The sequence below is a fragment of the Poecilia reticulata genome, linkage group LG7 (genome assembly GCF_000633615.1).
Source record: "Poecilia reticulata strain Guanapo linkage group LG7, Guppy_female_1.0+MT, whole genome shotgun sequence".
NCBI lineage: Eukaryota > Metazoa > Chordata > Actinopteri > Cyprinodontiformes > Poeciliidae > Poecilia > Poecilia reticulata.
Window position 1 is genome coordinate 28,307,484 of NC_024337.1, and position 19,438 is coordinate 28,326,921.

Sequence of the window (19,438 nt, forward strand, 5' to 3'; positions counted from 1 at the left end):
CTGTTATGATTGACACATGCATTGGCCAATGAAGTGTTGCGCACTCTACGTAGAACCGCCCAGTTCAAGTTCCCATTGGTCAGTTGCCATGGTAATTAGTGCGGAAAAACAGCTGTTAGCTATTTAGAGAGGAAGAAGGAGGGAGTCTCGGTTGGCGGCTCGCTCAAAAAAAAAAGAAAAGGCAGATAAACCCGTTGACAGGATGGACTCGGTTCGTAGTGGAAACATATGTAGGTAAGCAGATGAAATCCAGTAATGGACAAAAAAATATGAAGGGCTAATTTGCACTTTAGAAGTGGCTGTATTTTCACACTGTCGCTACTACGGTAAGCTAGCCATACTTGGACAACTTTTACCTCACGTTCAGTTCAAAACTGAGTAACATTAAAAGCTGTTTGAATTGTTAAACTGTGCATGTTTCTTTCTACCTTGTCCTTACGTTGAGACAATTTATATATATATATATCAAACCGTTAAAACATTTTATCTTTGCTGGCCGTTATTGTTTCCATAACACCGATATTCTGTCTGTGCAAGAGTCGAATGTTTAGGTTTAAAATGAGATCAAATACTTAATTGGGTTAATTAATCCAATTATTGTGTGGGTACGTTGGTTTAAAACTGTGCGCTAATTAAAACATAATCCTAAACGACTTCTTTCTGGAACGAAAACGAATATCAAAACGCTACATGGCTGCTGATGGGGAAACCGGTTTTAGTGTTAAAGTATTTGCAGAACTACGTTTTCCCTTAACAGTTTGATGGGGTCATGACTAGGTACATCAGGAGGACGGCTCATGTTAAATGTTTTGGATATGGAGGCCAGACTGAGAGTTTGGGCAAGATTTTTTTCTTCTGATTATATCTGAAGGTTTTAGCCTCCGGGCAGAAGGCTCAGAGGAAGCCCAAAAAGGAGATTTATTGATGTTTTGAAAGAGACCATTAAGTTGGTTGGTGTGAGGATGCAGAGGATGGGACTAAATATAGACTCGTGATTTACTGTGGCGACCCCTTTAGGGTAAAACTGAAAGATTCTCATTCACTGAAAAGTGATTACTTCAAAGTTACATGATGGCCACAAATGCTTGTTTAGTCTAATTTAGTTCATAAAATGTTCTCCAGTATTTTTATTTTTTATTTTTTCAGTAGATTCCATTGGAAGCAAAGATCATTGATATATTTTTGGCTAACCAGAAGAACAACAATATGTTCCTGGCTTTAAAATCATTGTGATTGGCTCAGATTTCCTCTTTTCATTCAAATGAACATGTTGCTCTGTCAAGGGGGCTGCACAGTGGCGCAGTTGGTAGAGCTGTTGCCTTTCCGGCCTGGGTCTTTCTGCATGGAGTTTGCATGTTCTCCATATGCATGGTGGGTTTTCTCCGGGTATTCCGGTTTCCTCCCACAGTCCAAAAACATGACTGTCAGGTTAATTGGCCTCTCCAAATTGACCCTAGGTGTGAGTGTGAGTGTGTGATTGTTTGTCCTGTGTGACTCTGTGTTGCGCTGCGACAGACTGGTGACCTGTCCAGGGTGTAACCTGCCTCTTGCCCGGAAAGTTAGCTGGAGATGGGCACCAGCAACCCTCCCGACCCCACTAAGGGACAAGGGTGTAAAGAAAATGGATGGATGTTGCTCTGTCAATGATCCTGTCATCCGGGCAGGAAACGGAATGACATCTACACTAATTACTGTAAATTGAGATGCATAACACACCTTTCAGTTTCTACAGCCCGTTTGTGACCAGATGTTCTACAAATTGAGTTTTTGTACTTAATCTGGGTAATGTCACAGAGGTGACCACAGGCATAGTGTGATAAATTAACTGCATATATGGTAAAAATATAAAATGCATAGTAAGAAATTCATCTATAAAACTGAGGCAATTTCAGGGAAAACATCTGCACATCATGAATCAATGAATGGGACACAAGAGACATTGGATCCTAACCTCTTCTGTGTCTTACTGCAGTAGTTTTTGTTGCTGGTAGGTAAAAATGGAAAAAGCCGTTTCTGTTTACTTTGAGATTAGGAAATGATGTCGGTTCTGATAAACCCTCATATTTGGACATTGCTGTGGCAACTTTATTTTTTTATTTATGTAGCCAACGCATGCATTTATAACTTGTGGTCATAAATGCGTGAGTTTATAAATTGATCACACATTTGCATTACATCTTAGTTCCTCCAACTGTAAATTGCTGCTATTATAATAATAATTATTTTGTTATTTTGCACAGGCGCTTCATAAATGGTTCTTGCAGATTTGGCCGACGATGCAAGTACAGACATGAGTTCACCCCTATACCTGCATCACAAATTTGTCGGTACTTTCAGAAAGGTGGCTGCTGGTATGGTGAACGGTGCAGGTAACCCCCAGCCAACATACTCGCACACATGTTGGAATTTGTATGTTTTTATTTTGTCTGAACTTTTAAAGGACTATGAAGCTCATTTATTTCCCGCCACTAGGTTCTTTCATGTCCTTCTGCCTCAAGTTGGACCAGTGTTTCCAGGTAGAAGGGGTTCAGTGCCTGTAGCCTCCCCCTCCAGTATGCCCCACTACTCTGAAAGAAGAGGGTCAGAACCAACTCTTTGGCGCGTTAATGTCCCATCCAGGCAGAGATGCAGTGGATCACAGTCGGCAATGTATCCCTTCAATCTTCAGCAAGAATCTGGGCATCTGCCAGAATATGTTTTGGAGGAGCTGTCACAAGGTACAGGAGGTTTATACAATAAACTGAGTCATAAGTTAACATTTTAATACTGTTCCCCAATTTCTTTTGGCAGAAAATTATTTGGAGTCAGCCCCCAGTTATTCAGGTATTGCTCAAGCAAGTGCATGGGAGGGAAGATATGAGGTTGGTATTGGATTTGATGACTTAATTGTAGATAGGATCCTTCTATATACCACAAATCTAAAAAACAAAGGCTCAATTGGTGGTGACTATTTTCTGTTTGTGCATTTAGAGAACCTCTAAATCTGAGACATATGAAGATGGAGCTGCAGCAGCTTACAATGAAAAAAGTGAAGAAACTTTGGCTTTCCTGCAGAGCAAAAATGTGGTCTGTGGGATCTGTATGGACAAAGTCTATGAAAAGGAGAATCAGAGAGACCGGGTCTTTGGGATTTTGCCGAACTGCAATCATCCCTTCTGTTTAGACTGCATTGCGACCTGGAGGAAAACAAAAGACATCGGGCTTGACGTCGTAAGGTAGGCCTTTGCTATGACGGCAAGTTAAAGTTGCATTCACAAGTGTTTTGACCTCTGTGTATTTGCAGGGCTTGTCCTCAGTGTCGAGTCAGGTCTGCTTTTTATGTGCCAAATAAATACTGGGTGGAAGGTCAAGAGAAGGAAAATGTAATTAGTGCTTTCAAGAAAAAATTTGGGTAAGATGCTGTTTTGATTGCACTCAAAGTAATTCACCAGTTTACACATATGCAATGCAACTTTTTGACCAGCTTTAAGTGTCTGCAATGTATTTAAGTTTATAGTTGCTTCAGTTGCTGCCTATAAACCCTTATAATGAGCCTGTTGCACCTTATTTTCTTTTTACCTTCTTGATGGTATTTCTTCAGATGGATTTAAACAAGGATACTAGGTACCATAGTTATATTTTAAATGTTTGAAAATGGGACATTTATTAGACATACAAATAGTATGCCTAATACTTTAATGGTCTTTGAGTGGCCATTAAATACAGATGCATTTGGAAGCACAAAGTACCTGTGTATTATACCTGGGCTTCGTTTGTAGTGAGTTGAAAGTGCAGATGGTAAAACTTATAAACTCGGCTTTATTTATTTGTTTTAGTCAATGAAAACGGTAACTGATCAGTCTGATAGATTAACATGTGTTGACGCTATTGACCGTTATATTTCTTTCCAGTAAGAAGAGATGCTGCTTCTATGACAGATATGGATGCTGTCCCTTCAAAAAGGAGTGTCTCTATCGGCATGTGGCAGATTCTAACAGTCCAGTGTTTTCAGTAAGGGCACAATCCTTTAATATGCTTTAGGTGCCTTCTATGGTGGTTTATTTATGTTCCTCCTTTGCCTCTTCACAGTACCTCTCGGAGGAAGAGGATGACAGTTTTACTGATCTGCTTGGTTTTTTCATAAGCATGAGCCTTCTTGGTGGTGAAGAAGCGGATGAAGAACTTCTCTTTTGCCTAACTGAAGATTACGGGTTTTAAGCATTTTGTTTTTCTTGGTAGTCTAAAATACAGTCAATCCACCTTTGACCACTGCCTCTGTCGTAGTCTGTACTAAGCCAGCTTTGGAGTAGCCTTCCATCAGAATTGGGTATGAGGGCTGTGAATCTGTGACTGTTGACTTGATCACAGAAACCAAGTTATTTAGGATTTTGAAACAAATGGGGAGGGGAGAGAGGTAAATGTCAGCAATAATTGTATTGGTGTTTGCACATGTAGAGTCTGATGTGGGTCTAAGGAAAGTTGAAAGTATCTTGTTGACATTGGTTTGTTGGTTTAGGATTTTTTTTTTCTTTTTTTTTGTTTCCCCTCAAAGCTTTGATTCATGTGATTNNNNTCCTCAGCCTCTTCCTTAACCTCTCCCCATATTTGATTGCTCAATTTAAATTTGTTCCACTCACTGAAGGCAATCTTGATATTTTAAAACATTGTGTGGTTGGGTTTTAATTGTCAAAGTAAAAATTGTGCCAATATACATCTTCAATTGTGGTGCCAACCTCAAGACTCAGTTGTCGTTTCCTAGTTTTTGGCAAGATACAACATGTTTGGCTTTTATTACTTTTAAAAAGAATGTACACTGAAAATAAAAAATTATCACCTGTCTCACTGAAAATGCCTTGTGCCTTGTTTATCAGTACCAATGTTTAAAGGTAAATGGTTTACTTTGAAATGCCATCCAAGTACTCAGAAGTGAAGGAATGTTTAAACCTGCTAATGATGGGGGAAATTGTAATAAGAGAATTCTACTCCAGGACGGTAGATGGCGCTGTAAAATAGTAAAATATGTAAACAAGTGGTTTGAGTTCTCATGGCGGGGAGACGGCATTTCTGTGGACGGGGACCATCTATTCAATCTACTGCCTGTGTGGACACCAGTACGCTGCTGGGCCGGTTTGACGGACAGTCCAGGCTGCTGCTCACTACATTGATGTCCGGAGTTTCCGGGGCTAAAGCCGCGCTGACTGTCTTCCAGAGACAGCAGCGAGCTAACTCGGAGTCTACCCTAACTAACTTCATACTGACCCTTTGCAGAGACGAAATTGTCTCAACTGAAGCTCTGACACTTTCGGTGTAAGTACACGGCACTGCTCCCTACAAACTCGGAAAGATTAAATATTTCTTGCATGCGTCTAGCAGAATGTCTGCTTTGTATTTCATGTCAGTCCTGTCGGTGTTGCTGCACAACATGACATTTGTGTAGGTTTTTGAGGAAGCTGAAGCCAGACTGTCTCGTCTAAGTTGTCTCTAAAAAAAAGTCGATCTATAAATTGCTAGTAGAAATATTCCAAAAGACTAGAGCTCTAATCGCAGTGAAAGATTTTTCTGCTTTATTTTGATCTATGCCAGGGATATAGCTTTAAAATGACAAACTACTCCCCCCGAGTCCAGCTAAGTTAAACTCGTATACGTGACCTTTTGGGGAGAGAACAAACAAAACAAATTCCGTCTGCAATGGCAAATTTACAGGAAAATGACACCAGGCCTAAAAATAGATTTTCATTCTACTATTGGTGTCATCTTGTTTGGGAAAATCTAAAAAGAAAATCCTATGGGTGAAAAAACAAAATACCCGAATTAAAAATCTTTAAAAAGTTTTGAAAGTGAGAAGCAAGCTGAGGAAGTGAGGATGTATTCTGACAGATGAAAATGTTAAGGATTGTGAATACTTTTGCAGTACAATGGAACAGAACAATGCGTTAAATTCAAGAATCAACGAAAACTAACCTACAGGTTGCAGTTTTGAAACTAGATTTAGAGCTGCAAGCCTTGCACAACTTATATCCTTTTTTTCATTCTGTTTTGTTTTAATAAAGTAGTATAAATATACAGAGAACCAATGACCTAACTCGGAAAGAAAAGGTTGCATGTGGGTTAATCACAATTAACATACTTGTGCAAGAAATGTTTTTCTTAGATTTTGCAACCGTAATTAAAACATCTCTTAAAATCTACTGCTCTAGTAATTCACGTATATTTTCCACTTCCGCTTTTAAAATCTTTTCTAGCAAACCGCTCGTCTGCCTGTTTCCACCAGTGTTTAAACAAAACCTGCTGATCTTCCTCTACTTGGTGAACTCTGCTATTCCTGGGCCCACCGTCCTGCTGCTGCTCGGATGCCTTGCTCAGGACTCCAACCCAACACCCTGGGTGAGAGCTCTGGGCAGACAGCTGGAGAGGAAACTGGAGATGAACTTCAAGGATCCTCTGTACTCTGAACAATGCAGGCAGAAACTGAAGCAGCTATCGGAGAATTTGGGAGGTTCTAGTGAGGCTGGAGGTTGGGCCGAATGCTTCAGCAGGCAAACAGAGGAATCTGAATCCTATTGCAGACGTGATTTGCTCGAGCATGGGACGCAGCGGAAAAGACGGGCCAGTTTTGATGCGGACGTGGATGCAGATGGAGAGGAGGAAGCGGTACAGGAGAGTAAAAGGTTGAAGACAGACAACAATCACGTTGATGAGCCAGTAGATGCAGAAGACGAAGAAGTGAGGATGGACACGCAAGGAGGATCTGCAAGTGCTGCTGAAACACCTGCAGTCCGACCGCATGATGGTCTACCTGAACACATCAGGGTAAACTCTGAGGAGAGGGAGGCGTTAAGTTTTTTATTCAGTTTTTTCATTCCGTAAACTAGATGCATTTTTAAAATGATGTTCACGATCTAGTTAAAGAAACCAGACCAAATCAAATTCACTTGCTTGTTTTTCTGCTCACTCAGGGCTCTGTTCTTCACATGAAAGAATTACTGGAAAGTCAGGTTGAGGTAAGAACGTTTTCTCCCTCATGGAGTCGATGTGAACTTTGGTGCAGCTGTAAGTATTTTGTGTCTTTTCTGTTTCAGTGGGACCAGAGCGCCACAGATGTGTTTAAAGTGTTAAACGAATGCAACGCAACCCAAGTATGTCCAGAAAGATTTCCATTTTTTAAAATATATTTTTGCAGATTTTATCCATCTCAGTTCTGTTCACAAATGGAGTCAATATAACATTGCCAAAGCACCAAGTGTGTGCGAGGTGTAATATAACTAAATGATCATTTTTGACATTCTTTTTTTTTTTTTTTTCTTGCTACATTCCTAACTGTATAAACACTTTTTTTTTAAGGCTGAAGGGCTTTCAGATGATTATTTGTTCTTCTTAGGTGGAGGTGTTGTGTGAGACACTGAACTTTCCCATCTTACCTGAACACACCCTGCCTAAGCTGTGCAACAGCATTTTGTCCCTCTCTCCTGATCTGAGCTACAGTACTGCGGCATCCCTCATTAGGAGCATCCTGCTGCAGAAGGTAAATCCCTGGATGTGCCGGGTAGATGTGTATGTGATGTTTCTGCAGCACTCAGAACTTAAATGTATTTTTTTACATATATATTTTTTTTTTACTGTCTTTCAGGTCTCGTCCCTGTCAGAGCCGGCCTCCAGGTGTTTGGTAACGGCGGTAACTTCACTGTGCAGCCGCTATCCCCGACCGATGTGCTGTGCAGTAATTGAACCAGTTCTCGAGGACAGGAATATAGGTGAGATACTGGTGGTGCTGCTTATTTCAGTGAGCTGACATGGATATGCAGCGAGAGCTAGCACAAAAATCTGCTCCAGTGTTTTGGCTGCAGATGCGTTGACCATTGGCCTTTTTACCTTTTTACTAAACAAAATGTTGCACAGTCTAATTTATGCGTAAAAAGTACTTGTAATGACAGAAAGCCATATTTGTTTTATGTTTACAAAAAAGAAGAAATAAGGGGAAGAAATGAGAAATTGCAACGTAAAACAAACAAAAAAAAAGAAAAGAAACACAGCAGTGATGTTCAAAATATTTGTGACCTGATCTGCAGCTGGTGGCATTTGGAGATAGTTGAGTGTAGACTGTGTTTCAGGTGGTATCCTGGTTTGCGTACACATTAACTGAGCTGATATCAGCTTTCTGGTCAAGGTCCTTTTTACTTGGTGTTTGGCCTCAAAATAAGCGGATCCTGCTTGAACTTTGTGTTGCTTTCAGGGCCGCCTCAGACGGAGCTGCTGAACAGACTTATAGAGAGCTGCCTGGATTCACACTACAGACTGCTGATTCTTCAGTGAGACAAATTACACAAAAACTAATTTTAAATTGTAAATAAGCATCCAGTGTGTAGAATGCATATCTATTCATATGTTTTTTGTTTTTTTTAGAATGACATTCAGGATTCCTTGGAGGGAAGCAGTCCTCTCCATTATCCACAGCTTGCTTGACTCCAAGGTACTTGGTGGACATATAATAGAAACCATATATTCACATACACTGTCTAAAAATACACACTGAGACTCAGTTTTATTAGATGGAATGGTCAAAAATTTCAGCAAACTATTGCGAGAAACTTGTAGAAAGAGACCCAACACGTTTGATTTCCTAAATATTCTACCAAATACTTAGGAAATGTATGTACGCCTTTAAATATGAAGAAAGTAACGACAGTTGTCCCTAGAGAAATGAGACTTTCAGTATTTATTCCACAATAAAAATATTTTTGTATTCCTAATTAAGTAATTAAGCTAAAATAAGACAAGATATTGTCTGATTTAAAATTAGACAGTGGGGGGGGGGAGAGTTTGTATTTTTACACGGTGAATATAAATATCTGCTTTCAGTTGATAATAATTTTTAATGTGTTGTTGTTGTTTTAATGTGTTTGTTCTGCAGCTGCTCTTGAATGAAGAAGTTTTCACACATCTCACAGAACAGCTCATCAGCCAGGGACCTCACTTCACCAAATCTGTGAAATTTGCCAAAATGATGTTAACAGTTCTCACCAAACACAGCAGCCACGTAAGTCTATAAGCCTCCTGTCCTGTATTACACTGATAAAGTGGTATTTGTAATCCACTGTATTAGTAAATGAATGAATCTATATTTTCTAGGTGACTGCTGCACAGAAACACTCTCTGACGAGCTGCCTGAACTCAAATGAGACATTTCTGAAGAAATCACTTCAAGCTTCTTTGAAACGAATCCCAGACGCGTGACTCAAGATTTGACTTTATTAATGTCAATAACCACCAAAATAAATCCACTACAAAAGGATAACATACATTGTCAGATTATGTTCTTAACTCATCCATCACTAGACATTAATTGCCTGGAGGTTTTCTTGCTGTATTTACTAATATATGCAAAAGCGATATAAGAAGGTGCACATGAGCAGGTACAAACAGAAAACAGTATTTAATTTGAATTACTTTTACTTATAAAAATAATCGAGCAGGGTTTTTCCAAAGAGCTACAGAGGGGAATAATGTTTCCCTCTCAAGTTTAAAAAAATTGTTGTGGATATTTATTTTACCTATTTTTGGATTTTTAAAGTATGACCCCTGCAAACATCCCAATACATCAACTAATTTTTTACTGATAGATAAAACAAGTAATACCTGGATACTTACAGTTAGTATTAAAGTTCAGCTTTGCCAGAATTTGAATTCAGATGAAATTCTTGTTGGTTGATTAAACAATGATTGTGGTTTAGTTAGTTTTTATGTGTCCTTCTAGGGGCTAGAAGACCACATAAATAGCTACAGTGGGTCAGACTTGCCCCACGGGCCTTGAGTTTGACACGCGGTCTAGCTCATGTTGTTAAAGGGTTGTACAAGCAATGTTTAGGTTTAGAAGGCAATCACCTCCTTCAAAGCACCAGAATGTTTTAGACAGATTTAAAAAAAAAAAACTACCATTAATAATATATTTATCTGATATTTCTAAGTCATAAACATTTAAGTTGGTTAAAAAAGGTATTTTTCCCCCCACTGAACTGTATAGAAAAGGAACCACATAAATAATTTGATTATTTGACACCATTTTCAGTGTTCAAATGTCAATACTTATATTTTTTACAGGTGGCTCGATCAAATTAATTAGAAAAAATAAAATTACATGATGTTAAACTTTATTATTCACTAATATTTAAATATTTACTGTTGCGTTTTTAAATAAATAGGATGTGTGAAGCCAGAGTTATATTGTACCGGCTGAATAAAGTTTAGTTAAAAAAGCGTTCTCTGAATGACGTAGCGCGCCTTTATTTTGCGTAACTTCCTCCAACACTTCCTTTTTCAGCGTAGCGCGACGTCGGGGACAAGCCGCTAAAATGAGGTTAGCATGATTTAACCAATTAATACGTTAAACGGTGATCATACGTCTGTAATAATGCAGCCGAATTAGTTGTGTGGGCTTTACAAACTTATTAAAGTGTGAAAGTTTTGTTTTTGTTCGGTATTTTTTCTTCTAATGATCTAAATCTTGGACATGCGACCGGTTCGCCAGCCGGTGAACCCGAAGGAAACGTCACTCAGCTTTTTTTAACAAACATCCAAATCCATCTGCATGGTTTAGTGCATTTTTTCACTAACTTTTGGGGTTTTATAGTTTCATCGCTCATTTCAGATTATATTCATCTCATTTTTTCCGCACTTTGAAGCCATTTTAAGAGTTTTAGCCTCATAGCTTTACAGCGACCCACGAGTAGCTCTTGCCGAATGTATTGGTACAGATAGTAGCATTTAATATACCGCGTTATTTTCACTTTAACACCTGGGTTTTCATCCTAACAATTAGTTTGCTGCTCTCTCCACCACAAATAATGTATATATTTTACAAATAATAAACCATACAGCTGTTCTATGGTAAATGTTAGCTGCGTTTTTCACTAGTTAGAAAACGTTTAATTACTAAATTGACCATGGTCCATTATTCCTAAAAGTTGGGTTTGTTATAGTATAAAACATTTTCACAATTTAAATAGCAACACATGATAGGACATGAAACAGAAGGGCATTGGTGAGTTGGTTTGCCCCTGTTACTTGCACGCATATTCTTTAAATCGTAAAATGTACTTGTATGCCAGAAAGAAATTGAAAGATTTTATTATTGCGCACATGGTTGATTATCAAACATCATGTTAAAGTGTAATTCTACTAATTATATTCACTTTTGAAAAGAATGCAATCTGAACGTCTTTGTTTCAGGGGATATTATTTGTTAATGGTGAAAACATAATGTTCAGGGAAAAAAAGGTGTTTTACCTTTTGAAATAATTGCAGACTTACCTGCTCATCCTAAATATGAGAAAATATGGCAAACTGTAATTTTCTAGAGTCGGAATGTCTGGCTGAGAAGTTTCTGTATCTTGGATGAAACAGGAGTCATAGACTTTATGGTATTTATTTTTTTTTGTACAGTAAGGTTAACAGGGATACGTTGTATGAAGCTGTGAAGGAGGTCCTGCAGGGCTCCGTGACCAAGCCAAGGAAGTAAGTACATACCTAAGTTAAAGTTTGTACTTTTGTGAAATATATTTTCAGACGAGACTAATTTTTTAAAACGTTGTATTTGTTAGGTTCGTGGAGAGCGTGGAGCTGCAGATCAGCCTTAAAAACTACGATCCTCAGAAGGACAAGCGTTTCTCCGGCACTGTCAGGTTCGCCACTTCACTGTTTCACCCAACCTTTTCCCTGTTTGCTTCCAACCCTGTCTGAGGTCAGATTTAGCCGTTTTTCTAATAGAGGGAAACAAAAGGGTAAATTCTCGAAAGCCCAGACAGGACAGGAACAAGCATGGATAAGTAGCTGGGTAGTCTGACTGAGCCCACTCAGTTTTGGCTGGTGTCGGCGACGCAGACGGACCCCGACCCTGGGTCTTAAAACATGAGGGGAGGCTTTGAGTGGCTGCACGCCCTCGCGCCGACCATGTTACTGTTACCATGAGGGTCAGCAGGACACCAACCACTGCAGTGGTATGGGTAAGACTTTCTCTTCATTACAGAAAAAAAAAATGAAATCAGGGAGGTAAATCTTGGAAATGACATTTTTTCCTTGCAGTTTGTCAGTCCACAATCTGGCCCCGAAGCTCGATCCGTACCGCTAACTTGTTTATTAAAAGAAATATGTCCGGATCATTACAAAAGAAAAAAGAAGTAGATATTGCTGTAATGGCAATCTTTCTACCCAAACAATTATTTATTCCTTTAATAAATAATTGTCAGAATTTAGCTCAAAGATTACAATTCACAGAATTTTTTTGACAGAAAATTATGATCAAAGTATTGTTTTACAATTGCAATGAAACACAAGAAACAAAAATAAAATCACCTCCCAGAATTATTTCTGGGACAGATCATGGATTGCCGCAGTTCACACATCAGTTTTTATTTTATTGTTTTATATAACTGCTTTTTCCTACATGTCCTCCTAACTAATAAATTAGTTTTGTTTAAAATGCTGCTGTTTTATAGTGTTTAAAATTTGAGGTAAAATGCACCTGGTGGGGATGATGTGCGTTTCATAGATGTCCTCCCAACATCAAATCCATATTTTGCAATATTGATAATTGCATTAATCTGTAGTCAATTGCGGATATGCAATGTGGTTTGTAAGTAAATCATTAATATCTAGATGACGAAACCAGCTTTTGAAATAGGAGTGGTGATCACTGTGCACGAATGGTTTAAAAGATAATCGCACTTTTCACAACACTTTGGCTTCCTGTAGAGCAAAAAAATAAAAAGTCATGTTTGATGCATCTATTTGACTATAATTTTAGAGATAAATGTTAGATGCTTTCTTTCAGAAGATTGGAAGATGACCAGTCAGTGTTTCTGCTGTTGAGTGTCCTTGTATTTTGGTTTATCCTGTGGTTCACTGTGGTTGACATGCAGGCTGAAGACCCTCCCCAGGCCCAAGTTCTCTGTGTGCGTTCTGGGAGACCAGCAGCACTGCGATGAAGCCAAGGCTGCAGAACTTCCCCACATGGACATTGAAGCTCTCAAAAAGCTCAACAAGAACAAAAAGCTGGTCAAGAAACTCGGTAGGTTCAGTCCGCTGAATGACAAACTTGATCAGTTTGAGGTCAGATTCAGACTTCATAGTTAAGTTTTCTTTTTTTCTTCCTCCCTTCCTGCAGCCAAAAAGTACGACGCCTTCCTGGCCTCCGAGTCTCTGATCAAGCAGATTCCTCGTATCTTGGGTCCTGGACTGAACAAGGCTGGCAAGTTCCCTTCCCTTCTCACCCACAACGAGAACCTGAACACAAAGGTGGACGAGGTCAAATCCACCATCAAGTTCCAGATGAAGAAGGTACCGTCAGTTCTTCTAGCAGCTTTGGTGAAGCATTTAAAGTCGTGTTGGATGCTCTTACTCTGTAGTAACGCTGGCTGTGTTGTAGGTGCTCTGTCTGGCTGTGGCTGTTGGACACGTGAAGATGACCGAAGACGAACTCGTCTACAACATCCACTTGGCCGTCAACTTCTTGGTGTCTTTGCTGAAGAAGAACTGGCAGAACGTGCGTGCCCTGTACATTAAGAGCACCATGGGCAAACCACAGCGCCTCTATTAAATGCTTGTTTTTCTATGAATAAAAGCAGAGAAACTCCAATATGTTGCTCAGTGTGATTTATTCATTTATTTTAGGGGTTAAGTTGCTTTTCAGCTTAACACTTTGTTTTATAACTATCTTTTGTGCTTTGATGTTAAGTTCACTTGTAAAATCTTTCTGTGCACAAGGTCAAAAAGGATATATTCAATTTTGTGTATCTTTGTATGTAGCTGAGTTTACCGCCAAATACCTTGTGCTCACTTTGACATCCCTTGCAGGGATGTCAAAGTGAGTACTCCAGGGCCAGTATCCTGCATGTTTTCTTTCCTTCCCTGGTTCAACACACCTGAATCAAACGAAGGTTCATTAGCAGACCTGAAGTATTTTTCCATGCTGGAATTCGCATCTAAAGCTGTGAGAGCAGCAATGCCTCGCTGCATTTAGAAACAGGTGGGTTTGAACCTTTCTGCTGTTGCTGGTCAAAGCATTTTTCCTCAACTCTAAGCAAATAAGTTGACATTGAAAACCTAAAATTTGCCCTCATGAGTGGGGAGGTATAGTGGAAACTCAGCAGGTCCTGGTGCTCAATTTTTTTATTTATTGCTAAAGTAAGATTTTGTACTAATTAAAACCACAACCAGACTTCAGTGTGAACGGTTTAAAGCGACCCGCATGCGCAGAAGAACGTTGACGTCACAGGGCAGCGCACTGTTTACGGAAGTAATGAATGTCAACCTATGGCTCGTTTTTAGGTTAATTATTAATGGGAGCTGACGGCATTGTCACAACACTGAAGAAAGTGAATAAAAAAGCACAACTAATAGAGATGGTGTTTAGTAGAGCATTGACTGTAACTTGTAGAGAAGTTTGTTTGGACGTATAATCAGAGCCAGGAGTGATGGGTTAAGATGTGATGCGCTTTAAGTTGAGAAGTTTCATCATTAAACGAGTTTCTAAAGCTATTATTTACACCCTGTTCATGTTCACACCTACAGAAAGTTCATTATTGCTTTTAAGTATATTAGTGCGTTTGTTTCCTCGAGCTCTTAACACACAGAAAACTTAAGACACAGCTGAGAAGGTGTGCATGAGCAAGGAGGCCCACACATCTAACCCAATGAACCAAAATTTGAGAAACCCGTGGAAGCAAACCAAATTCATTTAACCCAAAACTTGCAGTATAAAAGTTAACTCTACAAAGATTTCTATTTTGTAGAATTACTTAAAGAGAACCGTATGTTATGAAAAGCTTTACCATTTCTTAAAACCTGGTTAGAAAAAAACTGGCCTCTTTTAGCTATGCTTTTTCAAGAGTGAAATGATAAATTATGAACAACCTCTTAATTTAAGTTATACAACAATGTCTGTAGCCAGAGCCTTCTTCAAATTTGTTGTAATACAGACTGCTACAGGAAATCCTCTTCCCACTCCCTGTCCACAGCCCTCAGCATCTACAAGATAATTGTGTAATATGATTTAGAATAACATGTATTAACCCTTTGGGATTAGTAAAGTATTATTGAATTGAACAAAACACCAACTTCAGTTTTAAAATCAAGAAGTTGGAAACCATCAAGTAGTTTTAGGCACAACTCTGGCTGGACGTTTCACCACATCTGTGTTTAACAAGTATGAAACGCAGCTTCCCATGAGCCTCTTTGGGTGAGCGATCCTGCTCTGCTTTAACTGTGGATCTCTTAATGGGATTATCTATTCTCAGGGCAGGAGAAATGCAGAGTGAGGAATGTATCGAGGGCAGACGTCTGACCGTAAACCTCGTACCCTGAAACGCAAAATCAGCTGATGCCGACCTTCTCTTGTGTACGCGGCACTGACAAGCATGGAGGTGAGTCGAATTGTCTACCATCAGCTGCAACATTTATATCTATATACACACACACGTTTATCTCTAACACCTATTTGTGTCTGTAGGGGTTTGCACCTGACGCCGAGACAAACGGACATCATTTATCCACCATGACTGACAGCAATGACAGTGAGGAAGGTAGAAGCTGAAAGACGGATAAATAAAAGGATCAGTGGGTGATCTGGCTTTGCGTTCAACCTGGGTTCATGTTTCTGACAAAAAGCAGTCAGGAGGAGCCACCGGTGACCTGCTGGAGCGAGCTGTCCATCATAGAGCGTGTAGGCCTCAACAGGTGAGACACATAATGACAATATACTGCATAGAAATTAGTTTAAACCTTTTATTAAGCTTTTACCTGCCTTTTTTTTTAACAGTGTGGACATGACAGAAAAGGACTTGGAGGTAAAACTTTTACAAACAAGTTATTTGACATCTTCATCAGCCTGATTGTATTTGATTTGTGTGTATTAAGTTTCTTAGTGTTAAATACATTTTTTTTTAAAAATTCAACCGTATTCCAAATTTCCACCTGAGGACTGAAAGCTGTTTATGTGCCCAGATGGCCTTCTCTCAGATCACCCTGGCCTTCCGCTGCGATCAGTACACCCTGAAACAGAGGCTGCAGTCGGAGGAGCACGCACGCAACCTGGCCGAGGAGAACATCCACCTGGAGCTCAGCCGTGGCAGGGAGACCCTGGAGGTGCACTGTGTGGATATGATCAAGATGCTCACAATATTCTAAAATGTCTTGGAAAAATGCTCACACCTCTTGGAGTTATTCTTTACTCCACAGCCACAAATTTCAGTGGTATTTTGAAATGCCAACAGGATGTAGAGGCTCGTTGTGAAGTTGAACCAAGCATCCATTTGTAAACTTTTGCCCATATTTCTGAACAGAAATACCTCAAACTCAGTCAGAATAAATGGTGAGCCTCTGAGAACATCAATTATACAGTGTTGCCACAGATTCTCAGTTGGATTTAGGGCTGAACTTTGACTAGGGCATTCTAACTCATGAATATGCTTTGGTCTAAACCACTTTGTTGTCGCTCTTATTGTATGTGTAGGCTCGTTCTGTGGGAAGGTTGAAGTTTGGGTCAGAGGAAGTAGATGTGATTGTGTGTGTTTTCAGACATTGAAGGGGCTGTGTTTGGACAGTAAACGCAGCAGCATCCTGCAGAGGCTGGAGCTTTCTCTGGACATCCTCGGAGGGACAGTAGAGCGGATCTCCAGCACAGCCGAGGTGCTCGGTGCCGTCCACCAGGTACATGAAGGTTATGTTTATTACTGTTAAACATTAACAGCATTAAAGGGGACAGATGATGATTTTTGCCTGTTTTGAGGTCTCTTCTGAATGAGATGGTTTTGGGTCTCCTGTCTCTTTAAATCAGTATAAGCTGCTGCTGGCAACGCCCTCCATTTCAAACCTTATATCTTACACATTTTACACAAGTGAAAATGGTGTAAATAGATGCAACCGCCGTACATCTTTGACCCTGAAACAGAAGACGTAGCGTCTTCTCAACCATCAGAACGCAGCAAAAATAAGTCAACAACAAAACTCTTGTCTTTTCATTGTATAGCAGTAAAACGTGGGTTCCTAGGTTAGCCTCTGCTAAAGTTGCTAAGCGAGTGGCTCAACTCGACTGGAGTTGCTAGGTAACGGGCAGTGCCTGGCTGTTGCAACTTAATAATCGAGAGGTTTTTGAAACGGCTAATTTTCCAGACGGCAACAAAACAAACATTAACTTATTGGCAGAAAATGGCCGGGTAGTCATTTTTTAAGCACTTCCATTATTTCTAGAAGCAGTTGAGACCTAGAAGGAAATACGCAAATAGTTGCAAAACGTGAATTATTCACCTGTCCGCCTTTCAAGAAACACTATGAATCTCCTTCACTGATTTATAGGGGTTTAAGATCGTTAGTTTTTAAGTGATTTATCTGGAGATATAAAATCTTTGTTCCCTCATAGCTTCAAATTGTTGTAACTTGTGGTTTATTTTCACCATGACTGGATGTTTAACTTTCATAGGAGGCTCGGGTGAGTCGTGCTGTGGAGCTCATGGTGGCTCACGTGGAGAGTCTGAGGCGGCGTCATGACAGACATTTAGCCGAGCTGGAAGAAGCCAAAAACAATCTGCAGCAGCAGCAGAGCTCTTACAGACACAGCATCAATCCCAGAACCAACCCAGGTTTGTGGAGTCTCGGTTCATCCACTAGTGTGTTGATGCCGCCTAAATAATGCCTGGCTGTTTCTCTCTTACAGCAGAACCAGAAAGACAGGAGGACAGGAAGAGGAGAAACTCTAATCAGGTATGCAGGTTTCATCATACAGAAGAATGAATCTCTTAATTGTATCCGCCTTCTTACTCCAGTTTTGTCTGTTTAATTCCAGAGCGTCTTACGAAGGAGAGTCAGCGCATCAATCATTTCCAGCCCAAATCTGGTAGGAAGGCTTCCTTGGTGAACTTTCCTAATGTCTTGCCGCCATAATTAGCATAATGTCCTTCCAAACAGGAGAAGAAGAAGCGAGATTCAAGGAAGAGGACGTCCTCCTGGAAGAAAAACTCTCCTCCACACTTGTCTCCATCCCTGAGCTTAGATGCCTGTAGCTTTGTGTTTACCCAAGAGGACAGCCACCTCTTGAATGAAAGGTACAGTGTGAAATAAATGTTCTGCTTTTATCTGGACCACATGTTTTCACTTTTCTTTTAACAAGTTTTGTTTTCAGACAACCAAACCCAGATCCACCAGGAGATTGTCTTACGGACCTTTCTGCTCCCAGCCCAGAGAGCCATCCGACAGAGGAAACGATTGCTTCAAATACGCACAACAGAAAGTATGGGATTCTCTCAGTAGCCTCAATAACCTTATTAAAGGTTGTAGTTTAATTTTTCTTATGAATGATGCCCACTTCTCCTGCTCTGGAAGGTAAAAAATTCTCTAGAGCAATTATTTAAAAAATGTTTTTTGTGATACCAAAGAGCTTCTAATTTGCTTTTGCATATTGGTTCCATTTCCCAATTTATTAAGATCAACAAACATCTGCTCTACTTAACATTAATGTAAGACCTTGTATTACTGATTAAACATTTATAAACACACTGAGCAACTAAAAAAAGTGAAGCATAGCAATAATAAAGCTATTGTTTTTTTTTCTAAGAATTGTTTTGTGTGACAGTAATTCTGGCATAAAAATTAAATATAAATCTTAACAGGGAATTTTTTTTCCCCAGATAATTTCAAACTAAAGTTTGGATTTGTTTTTACAGTGTGGGATTACACTACTGCAATAAAAGTAAAATTTAAGGCTTTTTACAATCTTTTTTTCAATTACTCCAATTAAGTATACTTGAACTTAAGTTTTGGCTAAATATTTTACTTAAAGCTTTACTTGATTTTCACTTTACATACCACCTTTTATCCCAGATGGACATCTGGTTTACTTTTATTTTAACTGGTTCACTTACTGTCCATAAAAGGGGCTTAGGCAAATAGGTAATAAGAGTTTTTGTGGTTATTTTTGCGTAACTTGAGCAAACATTACATCATTTTAATGGCAAGCCTTTGTGGCTTTGCTGCAGCCTCTCTCTGGACTCTCTGCGACAAAGACAGAAAGCCAAAGCAGCTGCACTAACCAAAGGAAAGGAAAGAAAAACGGCAACTATCCAGAGACAAATCTCCATTGGCACGTAAGTAAATGCAACATTTCTTAAAAAAAAAAAAAAACACGATAAATTAATAAGTGACAGTGATTGTTTTGTGTGGACAAACAATGAGCGTCTGCCTCCTTCAGGTATGGGTCTCCATGCAGGCAGGATCCTCTGCTGGTCCGGCTGCACCGCTGCCGATGGACGCGGATCTGCACCAACCTGTTGGTGCTTTTCTGCGTCGTAATGCTGACTTGCATCATGTGGAAGATTCACGAAGGAGAGGATGAGCCATGACCCGTAAAAACTTTGGAATACTCCACCCTCATTCTCTTCAAGGATTTAGCTTCCAGAATAAAACCATTATGCATCAC

The 19,438-nt window shown here is 39.6% G+C and overlaps 4 protein-coding genes across 4 annotated transcripts; all 4 read left to right on the forward strand.

The window, feature by feature from the left end:
• The first annotated feature begins 92 nt into the window (after positions 1 to 92).
• mkrn4 (makorin, ring finger protein, 4) lies at positions 93 to 4,245 on the forward strand. Its single transcript, XM_008413545.2, has 8 exons — positions 93 to 234; positions 2,241 to 2,369; positions 2,473 to 2,717; positions 2,791 to 2,861; positions 2,971 to 3,215; positions 3,284 to 3,391; positions 3,891 to 3,990; positions 4,069 to 4,245. Exons 1-8 carry the CDS (start codon positions 203 to 205, stop codon positions 4,195 to 4,197), a joined length of 1,059 nt encoding a protein of 352 aa, XP_008411767.1. The 5' UTR covers positions 93 to 202; the 3' UTR covers positions 4,198 to 4,245.
• Positions 4,246 to 4,986: 741 nt separating this feature from the next.
• fance (FA complementation group E) lies at positions 4,987 to 9,271 on the forward strand. The gene is made up of 10 exons (XM_008413544.2): positions 4,987 to 5,286; positions 6,222 to 6,789; positions 6,936 to 6,980; positions 7,059 to 7,115; positions 7,358 to 7,501; positions 7,607 to 7,730; positions 8,210 to 8,285; positions 8,380 to 8,446; positions 8,888 to 9,013; positions 9,106 to 9,271. The coding sequence occupies exons 1-10, from the start codon at positions 5,024 to 5,026 to the stop codon at positions 9,208 to 9,210; spliced, it is 1,575 nt and encodes a 524-aa protein (XP_008411766.1). The 5' UTR covers positions 4,987 to 5,023; the 3' UTR covers positions 9,211 to 9,271.
• Positions 9,272 to 10,238: 967 nt separating this feature from the next.
• Positions 10,239 to 13,606, forward strand: rpl10a (ribosomal protein L10a). The gene is made up of 6 exons (XM_008413542.2): positions 10,239 to 10,330; positions 11,416 to 11,487; positions 11,574 to 11,654; positions 12,891 to 13,039; positions 13,136 to 13,308; positions 13,397 to 13,606. The coding sequence occupies exons 1-6, from the start codon at positions 10,326 to 10,328 to the stop codon at positions 13,565 to 13,567; spliced, it is 651 nt and encodes a 216-aa protein (XP_008411764.1). The 5' UTR covers positions 10,239 to 10,325; the 3' UTR covers positions 13,568 to 13,606.
• A 304-nt stretch (positions 13,607 to 13,910) lies between these two features.
• LOC103467291 (lymphoid-restricted membrane protein) lies at positions 13,911 to 19,437 on the forward strand. Its single transcript, XM_017305584.1, has 14 exons — positions 13,911 to 13,996; positions 15,267 to 15,392; positions 15,479 to 15,551; positions 15,633 to 15,705; positions 15,788 to 15,815; positions 15,973 to 16,113; positions 16,546 to 16,677; positions 17,447 to 17,606; positions 17,681 to 17,727; positions 17,810 to 17,860; positions 17,932 to 18,068; positions 18,146 to 18,253; positions 18,999 to 19,106; positions 19,211 to 19,437. The coding sequence occupies exons 2-14, from the start codon at positions 15,387 to 15,389 to the stop codon at positions 19,359 to 19,361; spliced, it is 1,215 nt and encodes a 404-aa protein (XP_017161073.1). The 5' UTR covers positions 13,911 to 13,996; positions 15,267 to 15,386; the 3' UTR covers positions 19,362 to 19,437.
• Position 19,438: the final 1 nt, after the last annotated feature.

Bases quoted from the DNA above. Each gene is read 5' to 3' on its own strand.
- LOC103467291 (XM_017305584.1), top strand. The intron at 17,728-17,809 runs GTATGCAGGTTT...GTTTAATTCCAG, and splicing joins AGAGGAGAAACTCTAATCAG to AGCGTCTTACGAAGGAGAGT. The intron at 18,069-18,145 runs GTACAGTGTGAA...TTTTGTTTTCAG, and splicing joins AGCCACCTCTTGAATGAAAG to ACAACCAAACCCAGATCCAC.
- mkrn4 (XM_008413545.2), top strand. From the start codon at position 203: ATGGACTCGGTTCGTAGTGGAAACATATGTAG. The intron at 2,370-2,472 runs GTAACCCCCAGC...TCCCGCCACTAG, and splicing joins TGGTATGGTGAACGGTGCAG to GTTCTTTCATGTCCTTCTGC. The intron at 2,718-2,790 runs GTACAGGAGGTT...TTCTTTTGGCAG, and splicing joins TTTGGAGGAGCTGTCACAAG to AAAATTATTTGGAGTCAGCC.
- fance (XM_008413544.2), top strand. From the start codon at position 5,024: ATGGCGGGGAGACGGCATTTCTGTGGACGGGGACCATCTATTCAATCT. The intron at 6,981-7,058 runs GTAAGAACGTTT...TTTCTGTTTCAG, and splicing joins TACTGGAAAGTCAGGTTGAG to TGGGACCAGAGCGCCACAGA. The intron at 7,502-7,606 runs GTAAATCCCTGG...ACTGTCTTTCAG, and splicing joins GGAGCATCCTGCTGCAGAAG to GTCTCGTCCCTGTCAGAGCC.
- rpl10a (XM_008413542.2), top strand. The intron at 11,488-11,573 runs GTAAGTACATAC...TGTATTTGTTAG, and splicing joins TCCGTGACCAAGCCAAGGAA to GTTCGTGGAGAGCGTGGAGC. The intron at 13,040-13,135 runs GTAGGTTCAGTC...CCCTTCCTGCAG, and splicing joins AAAGCTGGTCAAGAAACTCG to CCAAAAAGTACGACGCCTTC.